General features: G+C 44.8%; 1 protein-coding gene across 4 annotated transcripts in view; it reads right to left on the reverse strand.

Annotated features, from left to right (window-relative positions):
* Window positions 1–12343, reverse strand: part of PDE1C (phosphodiesterase 1C) — a 651334-nt gene that overhangs the window by 314762 nt on the left and 324229 nt on the right. The window contains exon 1 of one of the 4 annotated variants that reach the window (XM_003788560.2): window positions 2804–3332. The exons of 2 other annotated variants lie outside the window; for them this stretch is intronic. In XM_003788560.2, coding sequence (XP_003788608.1) covers window positions 2804–2904 — 101 coding nt within the window. In that variant the 5' untranslated portion in view covers window positions 2905–3332. Of the gene's footprint in view, window positions 1–2803; window positions 3345–12343 lie in introns of those variants that run through there. One more of the 4 variants, XM_003788561.3, reaches the window with a different exon arrangement.

Below are 12343 nucleotides of genomic sequence, written 5' to 3' on the forward strand. Positions count from 1 at the left end.
ACTGTATCCTGCACGGTCAATTCTCTGCAGGTGATAACCACAGAAATCTTCTTGCTGCTGGTGAATATCACTCCTCACCAGCACAGAAAAGAGGAAATATAAGGAAGGAAAAGAGAGAACCTGGGTAATCACAACAGTGGCATTTGGCCTGGGTCATTCCTCTGACCCAACCTGGGTAATGATGCTAATTAAACCTCACAACTAGCTTCTGGCATATTGTGCTGACAGGTCCCCTGGCCATAAGCTGACTCGAATATATATTTATCTTCACATTGAGCATGAAAAAGTTCACATTTGGGTTTCTGTGCTTCCTTGGTCACCTACTGACCGAGCATCTACTCAGTAGATGTGCCAAATCCTACTCTAGGCACTGAAGGTGCAGCAGTGAGGGAGACACACAAATATCCTTCCTCATGGAACTGACATTCTAATGGAGGAGGCCAAAATTTCAACAAGAAATTAAAGAGGGGAGATACGGACAAGAAAGGGAGGAGACACCATGGGATAATCCAGGCATGAGATGATCACGTCCTGAACTTAGATGGCTCTCAGACATGTTGAACTGAATTCCTGACCATCTGTGGTCACTTATAAATCCCTTTTTATAAAAGTGTTGTGGTAATACATTAATATGAAAATCCAATTACGGCTATTGAGGCTTTCTAAAATGTTGAAAGAGCAGCTGCCTTTCTTTTACCAGCAATCTGTTGTGTGGACAAATATACACACAACCTTCCATCTCCTAAGCTTTCTATTTTGTGGACTGCAAAAAGTGTTATTCCAAGTTGGATAAATGAGTATGCGCTTTAGTTTCCAGAGTCTCTAACAAGTTATTCTAGCACTGCTGTTATGTTAACAAAAAAAAAAAAAAAGAAGAAGAAGAAAAGTGATAATAAGCATCATAAGGGTGGTAAAAACAATAATCTTATAACAAATAATAATATATCCTTTTTGAACTAGAAAGAAAGGCTCATGATCTCTAGGGATTGCTATTAGGCAGGGTGTTTCACTGGGAAGGACGGAGGAATCCAAAAACACACATTTAGAAGAATCACCTTTCATGTCCAAAGGCACCAGGTTCTGGGTAAATACAGGAGACTACAACACAGAAATGTGGCTATATCACACCTCAGCACCTTGGGAAGAGAAGGCTAACAGATAGGAAACTGAGACAGCTACAAGACCGAGGGTTGTACGTGCTAAATGCTTTTCCACACATGTTCCCGCCTTTGATTTAGCCAAACACTCGTCCCTAGCCTAAGTGGCTGTGCGGAGTCAGTTTAAATTGAAAAACGGCCCAAGAGACGCAGTTCCTGGGTGTGCGGATATGAGTCCCTGTAGGCAGGATGGCAAGGAAACGAGCTTGACAACACTGTCTCATTGTACACCTCAGACTGAGACGTTGTGGACACAACGAACTTTCTGTGTGCAGCACAATACAGTCAGAAGTCATGTCCGTTACATATCACACGAGCTTCCTATAAAACATCTGAAGGACAGCCTGCCAGCCAAAGACGAGACTTCCAAATAAGTTTATAGCCTCTACTGGCAGTGGCCAGACAAGGCAAATATTAAATTAGTCAAATATTAAATAGTTTCCCATTTAGATCAATGGCAATGCAGCTCACTTGGATTACCAAGGGGACAGCTTTTAGAAAACTGCACCTTTAAATAGGGACTTCTCAAGGAAACATATACCATCTTAGAAATTCCGAATATCAAGCTAACTTAGATCAATGCCTTTTTGATTTGTTTTGTCCTTTTGTTTGTGTGTCTATGCATTCAAAAACAATAACAGCCACCAAATAAACACAACACACTGGCAAGGAGCTGGGTTTCCCATCAGTGCCCTTGGTAGGAACAAAAAGTCTAGACGATATGCTTGGGGAAAAACTAGGTTTTTAAATGACACTAAATGTCTGATACCAAACATCTGATGAAATGAGTACCTGCTAGTCAGAGAAGGTGTCTTTGGGACCTGCCTAGACCACTGAGCAGCAGGCTGTCCACATAAAACGCTCACTCCAGCTTTCTGACTGGGGTAACCAGCAGTTCATCACTTAAGAAATCTTTTCACAGAAAATACCACATATTTTCAGGCCACCTCTCCTCAGTACCCCAAATCAGACTGAACTCAATGAAACGAATGACATTCAGAGATCTCTGCCCATCCGTCCAACCAGAATGTCAGCCACTCTATTAACAGCAAATGCCTCATTTCACTGTTCCGATATTGCTAGGAAACTCCGATATTGCTTCTGACCCCCACTTCCTCCACAATAAGTCCTTCCCTCTAGCAAGCATTTTTCCACTATGAAGAATCCTAAGAAAATATCAGGAGCTCAACTGGGCTCAGGAGAGGGAGGTGAGAATGTAAGGGTCAGATGCATGTTGAACTTGAACTGAGGTAAGTTCTTGAACCACCTGCTCAAGTACTTACAAGCATTTTGCAGAGAAAAAATTTTGCTTTAATTAAAAGTCCCTCACTGGGTTTCCAAACTTTTCTCTCTGGGCAAAGAAGAACTGAAACATCTTCTTGAGTACTGTGTACAGCTCATCTAAGGACATCTCTTTCCCAAAGAACGCATGACTGGGAATAGCAAGACAGAAAGACAACCTCTCCCTGTCGGAAGGAAGGTGGCAGTGACTATAATGAACAGAGCAGCAGTTGTGGAACTTCTAGGGCTATATTTAAAGGGCCACGCAGGAATCGAGTGAGCAGCGGTGACTGGGGCTGTGTAGCAAAATAAGGATGGGAGTGGGAGCGGGCAAGGGGATGAGAGAAGTAAATAGGTTTACTTACAGCCCTCGAAGCCGAAGCCAGATTTTCTCGATCTGTTCCGGTTGCAGGTATTTCAGAGAGTTGCTCTCAAATTCTTCTATCTCCTTGGTCGGGGACTCCATAGCTGCAGGTTATCACTGGGCTGAAGCTGAGAGAGTTTGGGCTGTCCCCTTCCCGCCTCCTCCCCGGCTCGGCCAGCAAACCCCAGCCGGCGCGTGTGCCTGTCACTTTCTCCGCGCGCTCCCCCTCTGGCGCCCCCAGGCTCAGACTCAGAGCCTGCGCCGACTGCGGGCGACCGCGGCCCCAGGTGCGCCCCGGAGGCAGCTGCGGGAACCAGCCATGGTCCGGGGCCGGAGCTCAGGGATAGTAATAGGGACCGTGCTACGGCTAAGAGGGAAAGCACCTCGGGTCTATTCGTAGTTCTTTTTTCCGCCCTCTACACAAAGCCCAGAAGCGATCAACGTGGCAGCTGAAAGGTTTAGAGGAGAAAGGGAAGATTGGGTGGGGAGGTGAGGAAGGAGGAGGAGGAGGAGGAAGAAAGTGGGGACTGGGGAGAAGCCGGCAGGGTGGTCGGAGCCGAGGCCGAGTCCCCGGGCCCCGCCCCGCGCCCCCCTGCCCCGCCACCGCCACCGCTTCTCTGTTTTCTCTCACTTACCAGCAGCTCTGCTGACAAGCGAGAAACTGACAAGTGAGAAAAGTCGTCTGTCAGCGCCCCGGGGCTGGCGTCTGGGCTGGCACCGCGGGCGCGGAGGGAGGGGCGCGGGGCCGCGCCGTCTGCAGGGCACACTCTCCGCCCGGTGGAGCCGCCCCCTCAGGGCAGCGGCGGCCACCGCGGGCCCCTGCCGGGCTGCGGCGCGGGCTCCGGCTCCCGCTGCCCAGAAAGAGCTGGGCGCGCGCGGGTGCGAGGGAAGGCGGCGGGCGTCCCCCGGAGGGTGGCGCGGCTCACAGCAGCCGCGGTGCTGCCTCGAGCTTCCCGCTGCTGCGCTCACTTACACGGCCGCGGGAGAGCCGGGTCCATCTTGAAATAATGAAGCAATTGATAGGGACCAAAGTAACCACACGGCACACTCAGAAAAGTCCTGAATGGTTTTGTTTTTTGTTGTTGTTGGTGTTGGTGTTGGTGGTTTGTTGGGTTGGGGGGCGTTGTCTTGTTTTTTGCTAATGGAAGTTTCTCTCCTCCCCCCACCCCCCTTCTGGGCGGGAAGAAGAAAATGTAACAGTGAGGAGGTAGGTAGGTTTCTGCAGATTAATGCCTCACACTCCTCAGGGGGTCCTCTTGGGGTCTGGCTGCGGGGCTGTTGATGCTGGAAAAGACTTCCAGCTCCACAAAGCTGCAGCTCACTGTCAGTGCTCTCCTAGGTCATTCACAATGTCAGTAAAGTAGAAAGCTCTGGAAGAAGGAGACCAGGTATGCAGCTGGGAGTTTGGGAGTGGAGGGAGGAGAGATTAAGAACCAAAGACGGGGTGGGAGTCTGGGGGGCGCTGCAGCCATGCTCAAGTTGATCACAGCCTTGACATCACAGAACTAGTCGTCAAACTCCCTTCTAGGTGAAGCCACCACCCCAGGGCCACGTCAAACCTGGGCCTCAGTGTTCCTGACAATCAGAGTACAACGTGCCCTATACAACAATTTTCTTCAATGACAGGTAGTATTTCTTCCAGTCACTCTTACAGAATTTTTTATTTTCTGTCAGATAATTGCCTGCCCCTCAAAAGTAATACAAAAGTGAGGACTAGTTTTTCTTTACTGTTCAAGTAAAGTTCCATTCATGTAACTTTGACAATGATAATGTCTAAATCCAAATCCTCACCTCTGAGATAGTAGGCATTCACTTTCCAGAAATTAGGAGTGAGGGTGTTAGGGATGGCATGGCTGCCCCCCCCCCCACTCTAGCAGAGAAAGAACCTAGTGCCTCCAGATGAGATGACAGAATTGTTTGATGAAAAATTACCTGCCCACACATCTGTAGCACAATCTGAGGTCACCCCACTAAAAGTCAGTGCCTAAAGGTGTTCGGGAGGCACTTTACTGTGGTAAGACATTATTACCCAGCAAAGATAACATTAAGCACCCCACATATGTGTATTAACATGGAGTTCATCTAGCTGAATCAAACCAGTTACTTCTCTCACTCACCCAGCAGAGAAACAGTGATCTGGGGGCATGGATTGCCAAAAGACGAAATTATTTGAACAATTTGTTTTGAGAATGAAAGACAAGAGCAGGGTTCCTAAATGAGATATTTCTATATCTAAACAACCCCATGAGGCAGATCTTATTATGACCCCCATTTTACAACAAGAAAACTGAAACATCAGGTTTTCTAGACCTACCAGAAAGAGAACTAAAGGAGTTCAGAGGTCAGGTTTTGGCTTATTACGTTTTCCAATACAGATGTGTCCCTGTCATAGTGTCCCCATTCTTCACATCTATAAAGTGAGGAATTTCAGCAAAATGATTTATTTTCACCTTATGGTTCCTTCAGGTCATCAGGAGAGAGGAAAAGGAATTACTGAAAAGAGAACAGTGCTCAAGTCATACTTGAACTAAGTCATAGTTTCTCTAAGGACTGCGTGGGATGAAAAAGATACAAAAGAATGATAAAGAATGATACTTCTCTTCCTGCCCCACACCAGGCCTATGACTTTTTTTGGCATTTGTGGGATTTTGATTAAGTGGGAGAAAAACAAATTTTTCCCTGCAGTTAAGCAAATCAAAGAGAAAAGACATAAACATTACTTTAAAAAGTTTCTGAAGCTAAATCCTGTTTCATTTTCGAAAACTTTTAAAAACTAAACATGTATCCAAAAGTTGCTAAAAATATAATTTCGCTGTATTTTAGAGCTGTAATAGTTTTTGGAGCAGGAATGGGCCTGAAAAATAATCTAGATCACAGGTTTTCAAATGTTTTAAGCAACAGAATATTTTATTTTAAATAACGTCTCATAAGCAACGAAGGCATACCTCAGTTTCAGAAACTAAAAATAGAGCTGCTGTGGATGAATGGGAAAGGGAGTAATGAGTTCTCAGGTACAGAAAGAACCACCTGGGCTTCCTTACCCCATCTCTGAGTGCCCAGTGCTGCCACTTTACAGGCAAGAATACTAATGCCAGAGGACCACAAAATAACTTAAGAGTTCTTTCTCCTAAACCACATTAAAAAATAAGTTCATCTTCTCTCTGTCAACAAAATATTACTATTTTTAGATGTACTATGTTATTACTCAGATTTTGTTCCCACCTCACCTATCACAGGACAGAGTATGCTTGATAGCTACAGCAACACCACAAGCCACAATTTCTACTGGCATTATACTCCAAGGCGAGCGAGCAACAGATGTGAATCGACCCAAAAAAAAGGTCTAAGCAACAACGAAGCCATTCACAACTTTGCTTTGGAGGTTAATTTCCATCGTGACTATCTAATCCAGCTTTTAAAGTAAGACTCTTTAGGAAATCTCTCGTGGTCAAACACCATTAAGATGTATAGACATGCAGATATGCATAAAAATAGATACACATACACACAGAGAAGCAGCAATTTAAAACAGTCCCCCAAATATATATATATATATATATACTAACAGCTAAGTACTAGCAAACCTCTGCACCATCATAATTATGGCTCATAAAAGATTAGAAAGAAAGTGAGCTCTCTGTCCCAAGCAGAGTTCAAGAAAAAGCTAGATAACTATCTGACAAGTGAATAGAGAGGAGGCTTTGTAGGCACAAGAATGACTCCTTGGCTCCCTTTCATCTCTCAGATTTCATGTTTCAAAAATACTCACAATAACCACAACCAGCACCCTACCAGTTATTGAGAACTACTATGTGTCCAGCACCATGCTGAGTATATCACAGATTAGCTCATTTCATTCTCAACAAAATACTTCAGCATAGTTGCATCATGTCCATTTATCAGTAAAGACAGAAGGGGCTCCCAAAGGTTGGCTAATCTCTGCAAAGACATGCAGCTAGTAAATAGCAGGGCAGATTTCAAATTGACTGGAAAGCCAAGCTCATATGCTTTGTCTTTTACTAGGCCACCCAATGCAGACACAAGAAAAAACATGTAGAAGTAAGTACTAAAGAGGGTAGGACTGTAGGAGCACAGATGAAGAGGTCATTAATGCTGTGGGGACTTAGGAAGGCTACATAGCACAGATGACATCTGAACTGGATCTTAAAGGCACATAAGTAGAAGGTGTTTGTGTGGAAGGTGGGTAGAGGCAGGTGATTCCAGAAAGAGGACTCTGCTTGAAAATAGGTAGAGAAACAGAACCGGTAGAGTATCCTGTCATCCACAAACAGTTTTATGTGGTTTGACTATAAACGTGACTAGGAACAGCAGGAGAAAGTGCTGGAAGGTCAGACCCTTGTTGTCATAGAAGAAGCTTGGGCTCTGTGCTGCAGACGTTAGGAAGCCATGGGCAGTGCTGAGCAGGGGCTGACACAGTCACCTGAGGAGGTGCCCACTGTCCTGAGTGCACAGGAGCACACAGCCACCATGGGGCAAATGATAACCAGGGCTCCATAAGAGAAATCCAGCTACCAACCACAAACAAGCTCCTCAGCTTACAGAGGAGGAAGGGTAGGACAAATAGACAGAATCAGGAAGAGCAAAGCACTGTCACCTGTGAGCACGCATTGGTCTTTCAGCTATGAGATTTTAACTGCTTGCTTTGACCTCCACGAAGCTAGCCTGTGCCCTTGATCCATTTTTCACAACTTGGCAGTGGCGTCATCAAGAGAGTCTGTTGAGGGGGAAATTCTGGAAACACATTTGGGACATCGGAAGTAACACCACCAGGCACAGGCCCACACCAGCTGTGAGGGGGCCCCCAGGATATACTGTCAACAGAGGCTGTTCTCTCCCTGTAGCTTCCCTGGCAAGAAAGAGGCCTCTTTGGTGACACCTACTCTTCCCTCTGACATCCTCTCTGTTTGATTCTGTGATTTGGGACAGAGTGTATCCCAGGAACCACCTTCTAGAGGAATAAAAGAGGTGATAGAAGAGGCAAAGAACTGACTGGGCCTGCAAGTACCCGCATTCTGCTTCCTCATCTGAAATGGGGCTCTGAGCAGCTGGCCTTTCAACTACATGCCCAGAGAAGTGGGGAAGAAAAGAAGATGGAAGAAGAGACAGAATAGTGTCCCAGCTCAGGGTGGCCCAATGTAGCCCGCATGTGACCACAATTTTTGCCCTTCTCTCTGGTAGGATCCTTCAGGAGAAGCTCTGACGAAAGCTCATGCAATTCTTCCAGTGGAGATGGCACCAGCAAAGGAATGGACCCAGAGTGGTACTGCCTCACTGTGACACCTAGGACAAGGACAAGAACCTTATTTTCTCTGGCCATGGCTGGTTTGGGCTCAATAACCTCTTGAATCTTTTCCAATGTAGCCTGGCCTAAGTTAACCAAGCTTTTCATTGCCCACCCCCTAAAAAAACTATAGGAAAACCTGAGTCTGGCCCCCTAGACTAGATTTGACAATGATAAACATAATCTAGGTTCTCCAGACAGAGTCGAGTACTCCATACCTCCGAACACCTGACTAAAGCAGATGTTCAGGGGCATTCATGGCACAGTCATGAGCATTCATGTGGCCACCATTCTTTGTGACAATGAGCTATGAGGATTGAAGTTATCTTGCCCCTAGGGTTATCTTTTCTATCACATAGGCAGAATATAACAAACAAATGACACCAACGCAAAGAAAGGCAGAGAGAAAAACTAGAGGGACAGAAAAACTATAAAAGGATCATTTGAGCTCCTTGATCATGCTATGCCTGAAGCCAACTACCCATTGACATAAATATTTAGTGGCATAAAAATCCCTCTAATTTTTCACACTCAAATGAACTTTAGTCAGACTTTTGTTACTCCCAACTAATAATCTCTTAGAGACAATTGTTAGATGGAATTAAAGAAACAATGTATGACCAGTGCCTCAAACGTCAGAAGCCTCATAAAATAGTTGCTCCTCTCTCATCTCACTCATCCACCAGGACATGAAAGGAAGGAAATTGGAACACTATACAGAAGGCGTGGGGTGGGCAGAGTCACCGAAGTAAATATAAAGAGACTATATTATTTTGATAAGTAGATACATTGATAACTTTAATAACTTTTTGATAATGACCTATCAAATCATAGTCATACTATATATGTTAGCCCCTCAAAACAATCCTAAAGTGAATGAAACACATCATTGTTATTATTATCCCCAGTTTAGAAATGAGGTTGCTGAGGTTCAAGAGGTCTTCGGACTTCCCTCAGACCGGCCTGTTCTCCTGCAGCTGCTGTCAGGCAAGCAGCAGAGTGTCGGCCTCCTGATTCCTGACCGCCTGGCCACTCTGCCTCTCAGAATACACTGCCAACCCAGCAGAATTAATTCAGCTGCACTAATGAAATTGAAATTTTTATTCATGTAAAACTGCTGATGCTACAGTCAGCCAAATTTTAGCCCAACCAAATGTACATAAATCAGCGGGTTGTTCTTCCTATTGCTATAAAGCCAATTTGAATATGGAAAACCTCACCGCCAGAAAGGATGGTAGAAGCCATTTACCCAGAGCCTAAATCTACTGATAGGAACAAGCAGCCCATCATGTTACCTAAGTATGCAAGTTGGTGGCAGCACTGGAACTAGAAGTTATGTCCCTGGACTCCCAGCCTAGTGCTCCATTTTCTCTAAACTTTCTTTCCTGGGCTCAGGAATGGCTTCCACTTCCACCTGAGGATTTGAGTCAATGGTCTGCTCAGTTAAGAAGGCCCACTAAATGTTAAGAAGGCCACTGGCCAAGGCTTCCTAGAGGAAGGGGGCTCTGGGAAATGGGTAGACCTAGAGAAGGGAGGCTCCAGGAAAGTGGAAAAGTGCGCAGCAGCCCAGATAAGAGCAAAGAACTGCACGTGATGGGTGTAAGGGAGTCAAGAAATGGTCACCCATGGAGCAAAGGTGGGATAGACAGACTAGGGCGGGCCTGGACAACCATGTTAAAGCCCAGGGGTGGTATACTCTGGCCAAAAGGAAGCACAAGTGAACTTTTCTAGAAATAGAGTATAAATGTTTTAACACAATAACTAAATGACACAAAGTCTATGTTAACCAGTTAGATGAAAATATTTCAAATTGTATATGAAAACGCTACACTGTACCCCATGTTTGCATTAATGTATACAGCTATCATTTAATAAAAAAAAAAAAAAGAAAAAAACAAATTTGTTGAGCAGGTATGTAGTTGATGGATAGTGAAGTCTGATTTGCAAAGGAAAAAAGAGGGTTTTCAAAGTCATTTCTGAAAGGCCACCAAAGGTGAAGATTTGCAAATTCTTATCTCTGTACCTGAGGGAAAACAATCTCACAAACAAGTGCTAGAACCTTTAAATTCATTCATTCATTCATTCATTCAACAAACATTTGCTGAGTGCCTACTGTGGGCCATGCACTAGTATGCACGCAATAGTCAATTAAAATATTCTAGTCTCTATACTGTGCATCTTCAATGTAACTGGAGAGATAGATACTACACATTAGAAAACAACAGATACATCATTGTAAAAGGCAAAAGGTACTGAAAAGCAAATAAACAGATTGCAGTACAGAGAACAATAGAGACAGGGCTAATTTATAAATAGGGTGGCATTTGAGCTATCTATTGCTGTGTAACAAACTACACCAAAATTTAATGGCTTTAAGATAATCATTTTTTTCTCTCTCACGATTCTGTGCGTTAACCAGGTTTTCTTTGGTTGATCTTGTTTGAGGTCTCTGATGCACTGTGGTCAGATTGCAACTAGGACAACAATAGCCAATATGGTTTCACTCACATGTCTGGTACCTTGGCTGGGACAGCTGGAAGGCAGGGACCTCTGTTTCTCTCCACATGGTCTCTCCACATGGCCTCACCATGTGGCTAGTTTAGGCTTCCTTGTGTGGCAGCCAGATTGCAAGAGCAATGTTCCAAGAGGGAGGAGGCAGAAGCTGCTGGGCCTCTTGAAGGCTAGAGTAAGATTCAGAGCTGGCAAACATCACTTCTGCTGCATTTGGTTGATTAAAGCAACCACGGGGCTAGCCCTGATTCAACAGCAGATGAAATAAACCCTACCTCTTTTTTTTTTTCTTTCTTTTTAGAGACAGAGTTTCACTTTGTTGCCCTCGGTAGAGTGCTATGGCATCATAGCTCACAGCAACCTTCAGCTCTTGGGCGATTCTCCTGCCTCAGCCGCCTGTGTAGCTGGGACTACAGGTACCCGCCACAACACCCAGCTATTTTTTTGTTGCAGTTTGGCTGGGGCTAGGTTCAAACCTGCCACCCTCGGTATATGGGGCCTGCTCCCTATTCACTGAGCCACGGGCATCACCCTAAACCCCACCTCTTGACAGGAATGGAAGGATGGAAGTGACAAAGATTTCAGCAGCCATCTTTAATCTAGCCATGAGTAATTTTGAACCAAGGCTAGAAGGAGAAGGAGATAGCCAGGTAACAGAGAAAAGTAGGAGGAAGACATTTCTGGTAAGAGGGAAACCCATGCAGAAATTCTGAGGTAGAGAGGAGTTTGAGGAGCTCAAGGAACTGGTAGAAGATAAGTTGTGGCTGCGGTAATGTGTCATGGGGGAGCACGGCCTGGGATGAGGTCAAGAAGTAGGAGGATGGGGCCAGAGGGGAGCCTTGAGGGCAGCTTTAAGGATCCCCTCCACAGCAGTCTCTCTGGGAAGGCAGAGATGGCCAATGTGTTGTCCATCACTGTCTCCCCACTGGTTTAACTGATCAATGACTGACTGATCAATGACTGACAGGGCTTCTCAGAGACGGACTGTGAAATTTGCTTCATTTATGGTCCAAAGTGAGGGATTCTTGGCATATGTATTATCCTCAAAAAGCAAAACTTAAATGTAGAAATAAATCTTCAACTAGATCTGAAGATGTGGGGCTATTCAGGAAAAAGGAATAAACACTGCCATCAGTTAATTTTCAGTGCCTAACGGGTTAATTTTCAATAATCTGGCAGCTGTACCTTCCAATTATCTGGCAGAAAATTATTGTTCCCTGCATCTTGTAGATAAGTCAAATGTTACTTTTTGTGTGATTCAGCACACAAGGGGAATGAGCGATAGTAACTAATCATGGCAGAATTTTCAAAATTGTCCTTGGGGACATCTAAATGGTCCATTCCAGTCCCTGTGATTCTTAGAAGCTGAAGAATTTTCAGACCCAGGAGAATAAAAGAATAACCTCTATGAATGCCTTCCACCCACCTGCTTTTAACAGATTCTTGCTAACAGAAAATACCCTGAAGGCCCTTGATTCAGCCCATAATCCTTCACACACCCTTCAGAAGTTGAGTGTATATTTCTACTCCTGACACATAAACAAGCACCTATAAGCAGGGACGGGGACTTTATTTACGGGGAAGAATGTAAAGTTAGGGACACAATTTAAAAGTAATTAGCATGTAAAACAAATCTCAGCAAAAGACTCAGACTTGCTTGCAGGCTTCCAGTACCACCATGGAACCAGGTGGACATAGAGCTTTGTGCCTTCCCCACTGCTTGGACTA

Source organism: Otolemur garnettii, unplaced genomic scaffold (genome assembly GCF_000181295.1).
Source record: "Otolemur garnettii isolate 467f Iridium unplaced genomic scaffold, OtoGar3 scaffold00028, whole genome shotgun sequence".
In the NCBI taxonomy this organism is placed as follows: Eukaryota; Metazoa; Chordata; class Mammalia; order Primates; family Galagidae; genus Otolemur; species Otolemur garnettii.